This window comes from Rousettus aegyptiacus, unplaced genomic scaffold (genome assembly GCF_014176215.1).
Source record: "Rousettus aegyptiacus isolate mRouAeg1 unplaced genomic scaffold, mRouAeg1.p scaffold_m13_p_11, whole genome shotgun sequence".
Lineage (NCBI taxonomy): Eukaryota > Metazoa > Chordata > Mammalia > Chiroptera > Pteropodidae > Rousettus > Rousettus aegyptiacus.
Genome location: NW_023416286.1, coordinates 59,968,743 through 59,984,636, shown reverse-complemented (window position 1 = coordinate 59,984,636; position 15,894 = coordinate 59,968,743). Strand labels below are relative to the sequence as shown.

The 15,894-nt window shown below is 32.5% G+C and overlaps 1 protein-coding gene across 3 annotated transcripts in view; it reads right to left on the bottom strand.

Annotated features, from left to right (window-relative positions):
• Nucleotides 1–15,894, bottom strand: part of UGGT2 (UDP-glucose glycoprotein glucosyltransferase 2) — a 139,337-nt gene that overhangs the window by 72,028 nt on the left and 51,415 nt on the right. For all 3 annotated transcript variants that reach the window (XM_036228871.1, XM_016158624.2, XM_016158623.2), the window contains exons 13-19: nucleotides 15,098–15,217; nucleotides 14,202–14,287; nucleotides 13,531–13,666; nucleotides 7,579–7,710; nucleotides 1,601–1,765; nucleotides 1,136–1,259; nucleotides 941–1,039 (exon numbers count right to left, since the gene is read on the bottom strand). In XM_036228871.1, the coding sequence (XP_036084764.1) occupies nucleotides 941–1,039; nucleotides 1,136–1,259; nucleotides 1,601–1,765; nucleotides 7,579–7,710; nucleotides 13,531–13,666; nucleotides 14,202–14,287; nucleotides 15,098–15,217 (862 nt within the window). The remainder of the gene's footprint in view (nucleotides 1–940; nucleotides 1,040–1,135; nucleotides 1,260–1,600; nucleotides 1,766–7,578; nucleotides 7,711–13,530; nucleotides 13,667–14,201; nucleotides 14,288–15,097; nucleotides 15,218–15,894) is intronic.

The window sequence follows — 15,894 nt, the reverse complement described above, 5'->3', positions numbered from 1 at the left end:
TCCTGTCTCCTATTCCCTTCACTTTACATATTCAAGACCTTAGCCTTCCAGAAATGAGACTGCATTATATTTTATTTGTGGGAATTTGTGTAGACAGATCACTTTATAAACATAAAACTATGGATCAGTTAGAAAGTAATTCTGGGGCCATCTGGTTTAAACTTGGATTCATTCCACAGCATTCTCAAAAACTAATGGTGTGGTCTCTGCTTAAATCTCTCATATCTAAAAATTTACCCCTTACTACATAGTTCGTTCCATCTTTAGATTACTCTCATTGTTAGAAAGTTACTGCTTTACATACTATGATACGAATCAGCCTTATTTTATGTTTGGCTCTCATTTTGCTCCCTAGAGCAAAGCAGGTCAAGTGAAACAAAGCAAAATGAAAACAACCAAAGTCTTAATTATCTTCATCTATTGGAACAGTTCATTGCACCCTAACAAATGCATGGGCCCCTGCAGACTTTCCAGTTTAGGCTAAAGCTTTATGCCCAAATATGTTCTTGTCTTGGTCTCCCCTCCTTTGGTTTGACCCCCAACCTACGTAAAACATCAATATGTTGTTCAGTGAAAGTTCAGAACTATTCTCCTCTGATCTGGGAATTATACTTTCATTCATGTATTATTAAGATACCAGTTTACATAGTCTTGAAAGAATTCTATTGCTTTCTTAAAAAGATGAAAAATGGTATATCTTGCTTTCAAAAAAGGCAAAAAAAACCCCAAGATGAACCCCTCTGCATATATAATTAGCTAGAATAGGAGGCATTTTCTCAGCACAATCCTTATATTCTAGCAAATTATAAGCTCTCAAATTGAAAACCAGGCCTCTAGTCAAATATCAACACATAAAAATGTATTATGCAAACACCTTACTAAAATTACAAGTTTTTACAACTTTAGGAATAAATTCAGAAAAATAAAATATGTTTATTACCTTCCTGGGTTAAGTAACGCATGTTCTTTGCAATTACAGCACTCTTATCTTGTGAATCCAAGAAAAAGAAAGTAGAGAAATCCTCAATATCGGCAGTTACTGAAAATTTTCATAGTAAATGTTAAAAAATGAATTAATAAAACATTCAAAATTCAATAAGTACTTGTAGAAAAGTGTATGGAAAGATTATTTTACCTGATGTAGATATTAAATTAAGGTACTGCCGTTTACTGTGCAAAATCAAAGGATTTATACGTGGTATAACATTATTTTTATCCATAAGGAAATCAACTGCGTTTGTTCGATCATTTAATGTGCCCTAAAATAATAAAAATATTTAGAAAACATAAGCAATTTATGTGCATATGTTTTAAAGTTATGCAGAGAATACATTTAAAGACTACTTAATCTAAAATAAATCAATAATATGCAATTTAGGGTTCTCATAATAAATTTTCATGTAAGCCTTTGAATGTTCTTTCCAATTAAGCAATTTTTAGATGTAATTATGCATAGATAAATTTAATTAATACTTTAAAAATCAAAACTAAATGATCAGGAAAAGTTTTACAAAATTAACTTTTGCTATTAAAAGATTTTTTAATACAAAAAATTTTATACATATATTCATCATATATTTTCTCATAAATGCTTACCTACCATAAAAACTTCTCTTTGTAAATATATGGTAGTATCTATCATTTTTTGAAGAACAGCCATTTCTAGTTCTTTAATATTCAACTCTTCACGGTTAAAGGATTCACCATTAAAAAGAGCTTGAGGCAAAGGACCCAGGCCAATCATCTTGTAAAAGTTTGCTCCTGCCTATTTGGTTCAAAAATAAATGAGTTAAACAGAATACAGCTCTCTGGAAAAAAAAAAAAAATACATAAGAAAAAAATGGACACTGCCACATTTTTATATGCCATAGAAAAATGTTAATTTTATCCACCCTTTCTAAACATTATTTAAAGGAAATTTATCTACATAGAGAAAGAGCCAGAAAATTCTCTTTAGGGCCATATAGTACATATTTTAGGCTTTGTGAGCTATCTGGTCTGTGCTGCAACTACTAAATTCTGATGTTATGGTGCAAAAGCAGCAATATACAACATGCGAATGAATGAACAAGGCCATGACCCCAAAAACACTGTATTTATGAAAACAAGCAGTGGGAGGGCTGAATTTGGCCTACGGGCTATAGTTTGCTGACCCTTGATATAGAGTACAATGTTTACTTAAAAAATATCAATTACTATTTTCAGAGATTCATTTATCCTTGTATTCATTTGCTTAATAACCATTTACTGAATTCGCACCACCAGCATTGGGCTAGATCCTGTGACTACAGAGCTGAAAATCTGCTCTCATAGGGTTCATATATACACACAAAATAGAGGCATGTACACGATTCTATGGGAGATCAGAAAAGCATCGAACCAAGCTTGAGTATGAAGAGGAGGGGATCAGAGAAGGACTCTGTAAGGGAATGACACCAAAGGTCTTAAAGGATAAGCAAAAATTTGCCAGGGAGATAAAGTGGAGAAAGACATCCCAAGTGAAAAGAGCATAGCAAGGAATGGAGGTGAAGAGAGAATATGGCATATTTAGTGAATGTCGAGCAATTTACTGTGTTTACAGTGCAGGCAGTTATATATGGATAGAGCTGTCAGATATGGGGTCAGGGAAGATAAGGAGAGGCCAGATCATGAAGGTCTTCAACATCTGCATTTTGTCTTGTGAGTGATAAAGCACCACTAAACAATTGATTTGCTATTCAATCCTATGCATTATTACAGGCGACATTCTCACAACTACTCTATGAAGCTAAATACTACTATTACATCCATTTTACAGATGGAATAGAGATAGAAAGATGAAGTCACTTCCAATGTTACACAGTAGCTACACTTTGAAAACAGAATTTTATTTAAATCTAACCAAGATTCTAAACTCTTAACCCATGGACTATGTTATCTTTGCATTTATTGGGCACTTATAATGTCTTAGGCTTATGAATACATAATAAATGATATTCAAAGTCTACCTTAAGGAAACTTAATAGTTTAACAGAGGAAGAGATGGATACATTAAAAACAGGTATGAATATAGTATCCAGGGGTACCAAGAAGAGTATGGTCAATTCTATCTAGGAAGAGGATTCATGGCAATTAACATGATCAAATTTGCTTATTTAGAAAAGTACACAGTAGCAACAATGAGAAGGAAGAGGGTGAGAAAGGATGCACTGGGGATGGTGGGCCAGGGGCTACTGCAATAGCATGGGAAAGAAAAAGCAAGAGCCAGAAAAAAATCAATGGTAACGGGCAAGGTGAGAATGAGGAAGTTGCTGAAATAGTTAGCAGGACTGGATCTATTGTTTGGGAGGGCATGAGGGAAAAGTAGTCATTCTGGATGGCACAGGTGGCCTGGGAGAATGATGATGCTATCCTCTAGGACAGGGCATTAAAAAGAAAAAACGTTTGGGGAAACAAAGAAAATGATGGCTTGGTTTGGGATTCTTTCACTTTAAGATGCTTTTGGGCAATCCACTAGGCAGTTGCACACATGGGTATGGACCTCAAGAAAGATGTCCCTGCTAGAAATACAGGCTCTCTTCTGATTTATTCAATCATCTCCAATTATGCAACCAATCTATTCCAAAAGCTTTCATTACCTCAAATATGCCAATGACACTGAATTTTATACTTTTAGCCCACACCTCTCTTCTGAGCCATAGACACATACAGCAAATATTTTGTATCTCATCTCGAAATCTAACAGGCGCCTCAAATTCAATGTGTGAAAAAGAACTTCTGATTTGATTTCCTGCTCATTTCTCCACAACTCCTTTCCCTTTTAGTTAGCTGTTCAACTGAACTCTGGGAGTCATCGTTGACAATTTCTCATCTCCTCTCTACCTACCCAGGACAGCAGCAGGTCCCAGATTGTACTTCCTAACTCGATTGTGTCTATTTTTCTCTGCCTCTACTTCTTCCAAAAGCCTCTAGCCCATCTCTCATCTCTTGTCTCCATGTTTCCTGATCTGACTCACTACACACTCTTACTCTCCAACAATCCGTTCTCAACAATGGAGAATGTTTTTTCCCCAAAAGTGCCTATCACTGTCACTTTGCTGCTTAGTATATTTTCAGATTTTTCACTGTTTCCAAGGTCTTCTACTGTTCTGACTTCAAGTTAAATATTAACACATGCTTGTTATCTAAACAGCAGCAATACCAACTTCTCTTAGTCCCTTCACAACTCAGGACATCTTCTCTGGAATGTTAATCTCCTACCACTTCCTTGTTTTCTTTCATCCAACTCTGCCCCCCATTTCAGGACTCATCTTAAATGTCACTGCTTCAGAGTCTTCCTTAGTTCCACCCCAGAGCGCTCTTTTATTCAGTGTTGTGTATCTGGTAGACCTCTTCCAATAAAGACTCATGTCCACCGATTTAGGATATTTCTATATTATTTCTCTGATGCTTTCCTTTCCTTTGTTTTCTCTGTTCTTTCTGAAACTTCTGGATTGAATCTCTAATTGATTACCTTTGGTGTTACTTTTCATTTCTTTGTCTTTTGTCTCTGTACTATTAAACTTTAATTTTATTTTTAATTTTGAAGAGATCTTTCTTATACTCTATTTGTTTGATGCAGGACAGGGCAAATCTCCCTGAGTGGGAGGAGACCAAGCCTCGCACTGAGAGAAGAGGGTCCTTTGGCGGAGAGTGTGGAAAGAATTTAACACACACACCAAAGTAGGGTCAAAAGGAAAGTTTATTAGAAAAGGGTAACAACACTCTACAGATAGAGTGTGGTCTCCATGCAGAGGCAGAAAGTGAGAGAGCCTAAGAGAGATGAGGACAGTGAGACAGAGTAAATAGTACCAAGAGAAGGAAGTAAGAGGGATTGTGAGAAAGACTCTGAGAGGGACCAAGTAAAAGAGACTGAGAGTAAAGTCTGTGAGAGGGACCCCAAGTGTTCGGGGATTCAGTTTATATAGCATTCTTTAGTTCCTGTGAGTTATAAAGACTTTGTTTATCCATTTTCTTTGATATGGACATACAGTGAGGAAGGGCAAGAATATGTAGCATGAAAATGTAAGAATATGTAGTATGAAAGGCCTGCTGGCAGTTCCCAGCCTTTAATCCACAGGTTCCCTATGATTTTAGCCATAGGAAATAAATGATTTTATTTTATGTAGGGCAGCCACTTAGGGACTCTGTTTTTCCTGTTTCTCCTTCACACGTGAGGGAAATGGGCTGTTAGCAATCCCTGCAGAAATCTTCCTGTTTGCAGGTGTTTCCCTGGCTTAGCTGCAGAGCTGATGAGAATATTGCAGTCTCTGAGTGTATCTTGATTTAACATCTTAATTCTCTTGCCAACTCCCTGCATTACGTTCATCTCCTGTGCCTAGAACATTATAAGTACTCAGTAAATAAGCGTTGAAAGTACAGATAATGTTTGGATGGAGAGAAAATTATAGAAACATGAGTTTATGTTATAAAGGCCTAAACTCATTTATTTTGTGATGTAGGAGCCAGAATGGTTTTTCTAGGGATGAAGAGGAAGGTGGAAAAGTGGTTTATGAAGCTGATAAATGTTCAGAATAACTTTTGGGAGGCAAAGGGAGGGGAGAAGACCAAGCACAACTAAAGGATTGTCAAGTAACATAGTCTAGTTTAAATTGGAGATTAAAAAAATGAGAAAAATGCAGAAATCAAGAGACCGAAGATATCATTACAGGACAGTCTCATGGAGAAAGAGGAAGACAAACAGCAAACAGAAAAGACTACTCACATACCCTCACTCCCACCAAAAAAATGAAACTTAATATTTCTGAAAACTGAATTGAGTCCTGAATCTTTACAAAAATCATTAACAATTTTCATACTATCTGGAGAAAATGACTGTAGATATCTTAAAATGGTAACACCATAAAAATACTCATTTCAATGCTTAACTTTTGATAAAGAGCAAAAGTGAGTTTATGATTAAATTTAGTAGATTTATCACACATGCTCATCCTTTTAACAAATGAGAATAAAAATCATAATGGCATTGATGATGATAATAAGATATGAGTTGATAAAGAAAAACACAAAAGATTAAAAAGTAGATGACCAAAGTAGATAAGGGAAGTCACATACCTGTGCAGACAAGGAATGTCGACATTTTTTAAAATTCCTGAGACCTAAAGACCTAGAGACACTTGGTATGTTAGGAAGAGAGGATAAAGAGAAGAGCAGAAAATGTGGAAACTTGCAGAGAAGTCTATATACAGAGAAGCTACAAGTCAAGGCCTCTTTTTCAACCATGAAAAGCCAAACTATTCTGTTCTTCCTTATTCTGCTGATACTGAATCACAATGACTCTAGACTTAGGGATTCCAGACATGGTGGAAGGATGGAACAGGAGAAGAAAAGCAAAGGGAGATTAAAAGACAGTTCACATTCTTTCACACTTAGCTCATTACCCAATCCTGTCTCTAAATATGTCCTATCCCCTTATTTTCTGCATCTACATCATTTCATTTACCACACATATTACTTCTAAGGGAACAATAAAGAATTCTCAACTGCAGAAATCAAACAGACTGTCAGTATTACAAACGAAATTTGTTGGTCCTTTAATGGAAAAAGTCAGTTCGGCTCCCAAGTGAGGCCCACCAACCAACAAGACTCATCAGCTTTTTAGGAGTTCACACTTAGATGTGAAAGACAACCAGATATTATAAAACCATTGATAAATGCTGCAAACACAAATGAGAGAAAAAAGAATGAAAGGAAAAAAGAAAGCTATAGAAAGCAGAGATAATGCAGGAGCGGAATATATATATAAAAAATTAAAGAAATAAAAAGTGATATTGTATCCTTGGAAGGAAAACTGAATACTATAAAAAAGAGAATACAATAAAGATCTCCAGATAATTGTTTTTAATGAAGAAAAAAGACAAAGAAATAAAAAGTAAATAGAGACTCAACTCGGAAAATTCAGAAAGAACAGAAAAGACAAAAAAAAAAATTAGAGAAATAACAAAGAAATTCCTAGAATTGATGAGCATGGATCTCCAGTAGAAGGAGCTCACCAAATACCCAAAACAAGACAAAGACATACCATCATAGAATTTCTAAACACCAGTTATAAAATGACCCTAATAGCTTTCAAACATGAAAAATAACTGGAAAGACAAAGGAATTAAAATCAGAATGGCATCATTGGTTTCAGCATTACTCTCAAACTAAGATTTTTAAACATAACAGAATTCAAATAATTTTTTTCTCATGCATATTTGCTTAGGAGAGAAATAAAATTTAAAAAAAGGAAAGGCACAGTATTCACAAAACCCAAAATAAAGCAGACATCTTATGAAGGTGAGCAGCAAAGGGAGATCCAGAAATGACAGTTTTCTACTCTGTAAATCCTGAGAATTATCTTTTTTATACTTTTCAAAAAGTCAGTAGTGGCAACATTAATATTATATACAACTTGTGTCAATTAAAGATCTAAAATTTCCCTTCTTTTTGAGGGACTAAAATCCAAATCATGAGTTAATTATACTGAGATAATTTATTCATGAGAATATAATAAAAGCGTCTGGGATCATATTTTTGAAAATTTGCATTCCAGGTTACCTTTCTTTCATCATCATATATAGAATGAATTCCCAAAATATCCTGAACATTAGCACTGGGAAATTTATTTTGGAGAACACTCTTCACATTGTCCACAGTAAGTGTATTCTGTTTCTTCACTTTTTGGTACATCTGTGGAAATAAAAATATAATTTTCATCTTACAGCAATTATTTTTTCTCTTAACATGCAGATAGTTTTATAAATTAAATATGCTTTACATTATAGCATACTATATACAACTACATATACACATACTCCACACAAATAAATCATTTTAACCATCCAATACCATCTTCTAATAAAAATGGTTTTGTGAAATTCTTTAGTTTTCAAAACTAAATTTACATTCAATTTAAATCACTGATTTTTAATAAAATGGTTACCTTATTTATAAAGATATATAAAATATTTTAAATGACTTATTTCAGAAATGTTTTATTTTCATTTCCAATTGCTCTTCAGTAAATACTTTGACGAGATTTTCTCTGTGCCTCCATTCTTCCCCTAGTCTCAAATGTTCTAAATGAAATGTAAGCTGTTACTCTACTTTTTTTGTTTCATTTCCCCCTTCATTATAGATCCTCTATTGTGACCCAGGGAATGTTCTAGACATGGGGAAAAGTACAGCTTTGCATCAAGAGGGCATCTTTGAGCAGATGACTTAGCAAAGACATAAATGTGAAGAGTGAGCTAATATTAAGACATTCAAGTACAAACACCATTGTCATTTTGATATATCAACTAAGAATATTCTTTTTAGTCTCAATTCATTTTTTACCAGAGACAATCCTCAAATAATGGCTGACAGAATCTCCATGTTATTCCTTATAAGAAATTAGCATTCTTCTTTGCTTTTGCTTTATCACTAAACTTTGTAACCTGGTCCTTGAAGCTCAGGTTTGTTAATTAGACTCCAGAGTAGTTTTATGAGCTTCTCAATTTACCTATGTTTTCTCCTCATACCAAAGCAGAACATAATATGATCGTAATAACAAAAATGACAAGTTCAAGCTTCTGTAGGACATAAATAGGAATTAGAAAAATGAGATTCTGTATGAAGCAAAAGTTATATATGAAAAGTCTTTGAAATCAGTTATTTTACTATTAGTCATTTACAAATATTAGATTTTCCTGAGGTGTCTAAGGTAGCCAGAATGCTTTGCATAAGCTACTTAGATATACAATAATTCGATCTTCTTATACATTTAAACGATTTTAAAAACTGCTATCCAACTTCGTAAACAAAAATGAATGTAACATATGTTGAGGCATAAATATTAAAATGGACAATCCCAAGAACAGACCACGTAACACAGGAAATTGAACATCACCAATGTCCAATGGTGACATACAACTTCTCGCCCAATCCCATCTCCTCCTGCTCCCTAGATGCAAGCAAGCATCATCCAGGTTGTTTACCATTCCCTTAAGTTCTAGAGTTTGATAAAAAATGTATTCCTATGTATTATGACATTTAGTTTTGTTTGCTTTTGAACTTTAAAGTACTTGGTAATATGCTGACCTTCTATAATGTCATTATGCTTCTAATACAGACATGCTTTTGCATATCTTGTTCCATTATGTGAACAGACCAGATTTTACCCATCTGTTTTAGTACCGACATACATTTCCCAATTTGTTGCTATTGGGGATTATTCTGCTAAGAACAGCTTCTTATGGCACAGGTACAAGAGTTTCTCTTTGGGTATGTGTGTGTCTAAAGGAACATGCAAATTTAACTTCAAATTCTGAAGTACTACCAATTTGTTTTTTTAATGTGGTTATTCCAATTCATATTCTTATATATGATACTGCCAACTTTAATAATTATTGCCAAATAACAGGGTATAAAATAATACCTCAAGTAGTCTATTTGCATTTTTCTCATTTCTGAAATAATTATCTTGTTTACTTATCATTAATTGTAATATTTACCAAGAATTTCAATAAATTTTTATTTACCATTAATGGACCCTAGTACATGTTTTAAAAATCTTTTATGCATTTTTTCTCATTTTTCTTTTTGATTTGTAGGAAATTTTTATATTACAGGATATAAATCTTTTACTCATTATATATATTGCAAATACTTTTTTTCTTGGAACTTATGTCCCTTTCTTTATAATATCTTTTGATGAACACTGGTTTTAATTTGTAATAAAGCTAAATTTATCAGTATTTTCCTTCAGACTCGAGACTTTTTAAGTCTTAACCAGAAAACTCTTACCTCCCTTGGGGTCCTAATTTCTTCTAAAAGTTTGAATGCTTTTTCACACTAAACTCTTAAGCTAACAAATAATTTTTACATAAAATACTAAATCTTATCTGTTTGCATTGTTATAATCAATTATCCAGCCACCAGCTGTTAAAAGTCCAATCCAACTTATTGTAACAGCATTTCTGTATTCTTCAGTTTTGGAGGTTTCATAAGTTTCTTTAGTCTGTATCTTTTCCTTGAACCAATACTATATTGTCTTAACATAACTTTATCTATCTTATTATCTGGTATAACTGGTCATATCACTTTATAATTCCTTAAGAGATTCTCAGCAGTTCTCGGCAATTTTACTCTTCCATATAAATTTATTTTTCCATTTTATTTTTTCAACTTTATTGAGTATAACTGACAAATAGTGATATATTTAAAGTGTACAAAATTATGATTTGATAAACATATACATTGTGAATGGATTCTCACCAGAGTTAATTAACATATCTGTCACCTTATTAATTATTTTGGTAAGAACACTTAAATAATACTCTCTTAGCAAATTTCAATTATACAATGCAGTATCATGAACCATAATCACCATACTGTACATTAGATCCCCAGAACTTATTCCTTTTAGAGCTGGAAAGTTTGTACCCTTTGAATGACAACTCTTCATTTCTCCCACTTCCTGGCAACCACTTTCCTAATCTTGAGTTCAGCTTTTTAGGTTCCACATATAAGTGATATTATAGAGTACTTATCTTTCTCTGTCTGGAATATTTCACTTAGCATAATGCCGTCTAGATTCATCCACGTTGTTACAAATGACAGGATTTCTTTCTTTTTTAAGGCTGAATAATATTCTGTTAGGAATGTTTGTGTATACATATATATATCTATACACATTTTCTATATCCATTCATCTTTTGATGGGCACTTAGATTGTTTCCATACGTTGGCTATTGTAAATAATACTGCAATGAACATGGGAGTAGTTATCTCTTATTCGTAAATGATCTGTTCAGATTTTCTATTTCTTCCTGATTCAGTCCTGGTTGACGTTTCTAAGAATTTATCCATATCTTCTAGATTTTTGAATATTTAGCTTATGTATAATTTTCCATCTTTTGTATCCATTCTTCTGGTATGCTTAAGTTTTATTTACTCATGCTTAATATAATTAATGATATGGCTGGATTAACTTGTGCCATTTTGCTTTATGTTTTCTATATATCACGTATGTTTTGTTCACTGCTTCTTTTGCTGTTTTCTTTTGTATTTGGTAGTGCATCATTTCATTTCCTCTTTTAATTTTTAAACTATATTTTTAACTTATTTTATTTGTGGTTACTCCAGAAATTACAGTATACACTGGAACTTACCACAATCTACTTCCACTAACCCTAACTTAATGCTGTGAATATATAGAATTAAAGTTCCAAAATAGATCCATTTCATCCTCCACTCCTTTGTACAATTATCATACATCTATACAAGTCAGAATTTATGTTTTACTCAATTTTCTGTAAACTAAAGAGAAAATATGTTAATTCAACCTTCTATATTTACTCATATTATTTATATTTCATTTACTGCTACCATTTCATTTCTTCCTGTGAATTCGAGTTACCATCTGGTATCATTTCCTTTCAGCCTAAAAGATTAACTTTAGTAATTCTTCTGAAGCAGGAAGAAATTTTCTGTCTTTACCTGTAAATATCTTTATTTCACCTTTTTGCAGGGATCATAGTTCTTGTTGCCTCTTGTTGAATGCCTGAAAACAGACTTATTTCATATATTTTGCCCAGTTTTATAATTGGTAACTGTCAGATGGTTTATCTGTTGTCAGTTACTCCATCACAGCCAAGTCTTAAAATACTTTTCTATTCTCAAAACATGCATTCATCAAATATTCATTAAAAATGTAACATACATTTTTTAAATCTTAAACTTGGAAAGTAGTGAGAAAAAATTAAATTACTTGTACATCTGTATAGCCACTACGCAAGAGAGCTGAGATATAAAGTCAGATCATTTTACTGTACTTACTCTACCAAAATTCTCTATCACATTTCAATCATTTTCATATATTTTTATGATTTTGGCCTTCTATTATATTCCCCCCGTCTCCTGACATGCATTTTTCAAACTGTTTAATTTAGATAAAAAAATTTGCTAAGTGAAAGTAATGAAACAGTTTTTAAAAAATTTTATAATTCATGTATTTTACTAAAAGACTAAATTTTGCTCAAATTATTTTAAATTAAAGCTAAGTCATCTGAAGGACATAATACATTCCCAATTGAAATTAGCACAATGATGTTTTACTTTTCTATGGTGTACACAAGTTTGGGGGTCACAAGCACATATAGTTTCAATAACCACCAACACTGTCATACTTCAGACCCTAGTGGATTCTAATATGCTTTCTCTAAATATTCCTTCCTCATTTATTTTTCCTTCTCCTTCCTCCTCCAATTGTCTAGCACATCTTATAGGCCATAGCACGTATTTAATAATTACTTTTATGCTACTTTGTATTGAATGCTATGGTTTCAAGTATAATTCGGTTTTCTAAAAGACTATTGTATTGCGCTGAATACCATGAAGTAGATAATTCCAACGGCAGGTAATTGAAAAATATGCCGCCACATGTAAATTAATGTTTGATACAAAATGCTTACCGAATAGAAATTCAACAGAATTAAGATAACTTAGGTAAAGATAATTTGCAAGGTCTTCAAGTTTCTTAGTTTTGACTATCATATTGATCCTTTTACAATAAGGTAGCAGGCCTTAATAAAAGTTATGTCAATTTGACTAGGTCCCTTATAAACTCTTAACCAATCAGTAAAACTAATAGATTGAGATATAATATTGACATGTGTTCCATGGCACCATTTTACAGAACAAAATACATCCCAAGTCACTGAAGTGTAGGTAGTTTCTATACTCCAGGATAGTGAATTAATGAAGGATTTAGTGGTTTTCCAGGGAGTTACAGAAAGAGGGTAGAAAATTTATAGTTCTTTGGCATTTTCATTCTCAGTTGAAGAACCATTCCTTGTTTATAATAATGACTAACAAACTAAAGACCGACAAATTTAAAAATAGAAGTTATTTAAGCGATAACCTTTCTTAATAACAATATAAGTCTTTAATATTTATATTTTTTCATGATGAGCCATAAGAGTTTCAAAACTTCAATTATGAAATAATTGTCTCTCTATTCTTCCTTAATCAGGTTCTTATCAATTTCTGACTTTTCTTACATAATCTCTTTGTCAGACTCAGTATCAGCCTTACCATTTCCATAACACTTTACTGTCATGAAGTGATCTCTTTCTCCTTTTAAAATTTCTAGTAAGTGCCTATATATTTTTTCATTTAGAATATTTAACTTTGCAATAATCTTTTCTATTTATGATTTTATTCAAGACTTAATTCTCCCGACTAATCATTTTTTATTAATATGCTTCCCTGTAAACTATATACACAATTTAAGTTCCTTTATTGTAACCCTAAGAAAGTTTAAATATTTTGGTAGAACCTCAGTTGTACAATATATAAATTGGAGACAACATTATGTACCTCAGTTGGGCGTTGCAAGAATTAAATTCATCATATGTATTAACCTTCACCATAGCTTCTATAAACGTTAAAATGACAAAAAAAAAAAAAATACCAAAGAAACCCACTATATGTTATAAAAAAATTATGTCGAGTGCATAAACTTACATGTGTTATAGAAATAAATGCTTGTGATACATCATGTTCATCTGCAATATAGTTGAAAGCTCGCCAAAGAGCAACTCCAGCATCATCCATTCCATCAACTTCATCATCTGTATTAATAATGAACACAAAACCAATTCTGGGAAAAAAAGACGAATGAGGAATGTCACAAATACCCCTTAAACCACAATAAGCCACAATTTTTAAACATTATTAGACTGTAATATCTAGATAGAATGTGTTAGTAGATGGAGGAAAGAGGAATTTTATTTGAAAAGGTTTGATTTGTAATGCCCAGTAACCAAAAATCTTCATATATGATGTAATCTGACAAAATGTAAACTCTCTCTGGTGGTAACATATCAAACGACCATGGTTTTCCGGGAAAAAAAAAAAAAAAAGGAAAAAGTGTAATCGGAACACAACCACAGGGAGATGAATTCATCTTTATGTACTCAAGGTGATCAGATGACTCTCTCAGGAAGGCAACAAGGTAAATAAGATCACCAAGCCGCTTTGATTAACAGTCTTTCATAAAGGTATATGATACTTCACAACACAGCTATGTTGTGTTAGGAACTAGAGATAAACCACTGCTTTGAAGTCTATGTTAATACAACATGAACATCACTGGCTTTCTATCAGTTGACAGTGTGTTATAAATTGACAATTACCTCAGAGGAATTTTATGATAATATAAACGTTCAGCAAGTTTTATAAAATCCATGGTATATTCTTGAGCAGGATCAATAAACAGAATCTAAAAGAAAGTAGATAGTCTATAATCGCTATTTGTTTTAACACTTTAGAATTTTGAAATTCAATTTCTGTAGCCAAAAGTATGAAATTCAAGGTACAATTTTTTTTTCAAAATTTCTAGTAATTCTAAATAATTCGGAGTAATGGATATAAGAATTTCAGTTTATGAAGGATTCCTAAAAGCTGCATATCAAAATATAATAATAAATGAAATTTAATATCAGATTACTAATCCGCTTTTTGAAGTACAGCATAAATATTTTTACAAGAAGTGAAATATCAATTTTTTAAAAAAAGAAAATAGAAATTGAATTTTAACCAAAAAAAATAGCATTAACTGCTCACTCTAGGTAGATGTAGGAAATAAAAGATTCACTTCCTATATGAAAAAATAAAGCTCTAAGTGTATTAATTACACTATAAAGTTTTATAAGGTTGTTTATATTGTAATAATGAATTTATATGCTGATAAAATGCTATTCATGTATTTTCCTTGAAATACTAAACTTTAATCATTAGTTCTTTATAATACAAAAGAAAAGTTCTATCATAAATTCCTTTCAGAAAATGTAAAAGTAACTCAATAATTTAATACTGGTATTATTAAAGTACATGAAGGCTAAATAATACGAGTCAGATTATGTGACATTGCTAGCTTTTGATACCTAGTCAAGCCATGCCACCTCAAGCTTGTTGCATCACACAGATATTTATCACTCATATGCCCATTTACCAAAAGGAGGGTAATTCAAAACGAATGTTAATATCTTTATAAAAGATGTAAACAAAAACATCAGAATATAAAACTTACCAAATTATGAAAATTACGCCTTATGGAAGGTATACTTCCAGGGAGTATTGGCTTCAGAAGTTCCTGGCAACTTGTAGGCCACATAACGTACAATTCATCATTTTCTAAGTCATTAATCCACTAGAAAAAAATTCAGAAATCTGTTAAAGCTATATTAAGATTATAAATTATTTTCAATAACAGATTTCACTCTATCGAATAAAAATATCAGAGGATTTTTTATATTTCTGATGAAATATAGAAAGCCAGTTGAGTATTCTTTAAATGAACAAATTATATACAAACATATGCTAAAGGACACAGAGAAAAAAATAAAGCAAAAATCAAAACAGTGTAAGAGAGATGAGCAACACAGGTAAAGGTCTAACATACATGTTGCCGAAAGTTCAAGAGGAGAGAAAGAACAGGACAAAGATACTCAAAGAAATCAGGAGGCTCTTGGAGTAACCCAGACATGAGTTTTTTGAGGACTTAATAAAGTCAGAAATGTTGGTTTTAGAGAGAAGACAGAATTAAGAGAAACACACAAAGCGGGATGACTAGAAGGGAGAAACTTAAGGTAATTCATGGCTTTCAGAAAGGAACACTGTATCAACATTGAGGTATTAGGCTTTAAGAGAGGAGGTAGTAGGCTTTTCCGGGGAAGAAGAGAGGAAATTAGAGAGGAAGTTAACTCAGTTTTAGACATACTTAGGATGTCTACAAGACACATAAGGAGGTTAACAGTGGATGGTTGCAACAATTGCTATTCCGGTGGTTAACAAATATGATGAGGATCCGGAATTAGTTTATTTCCA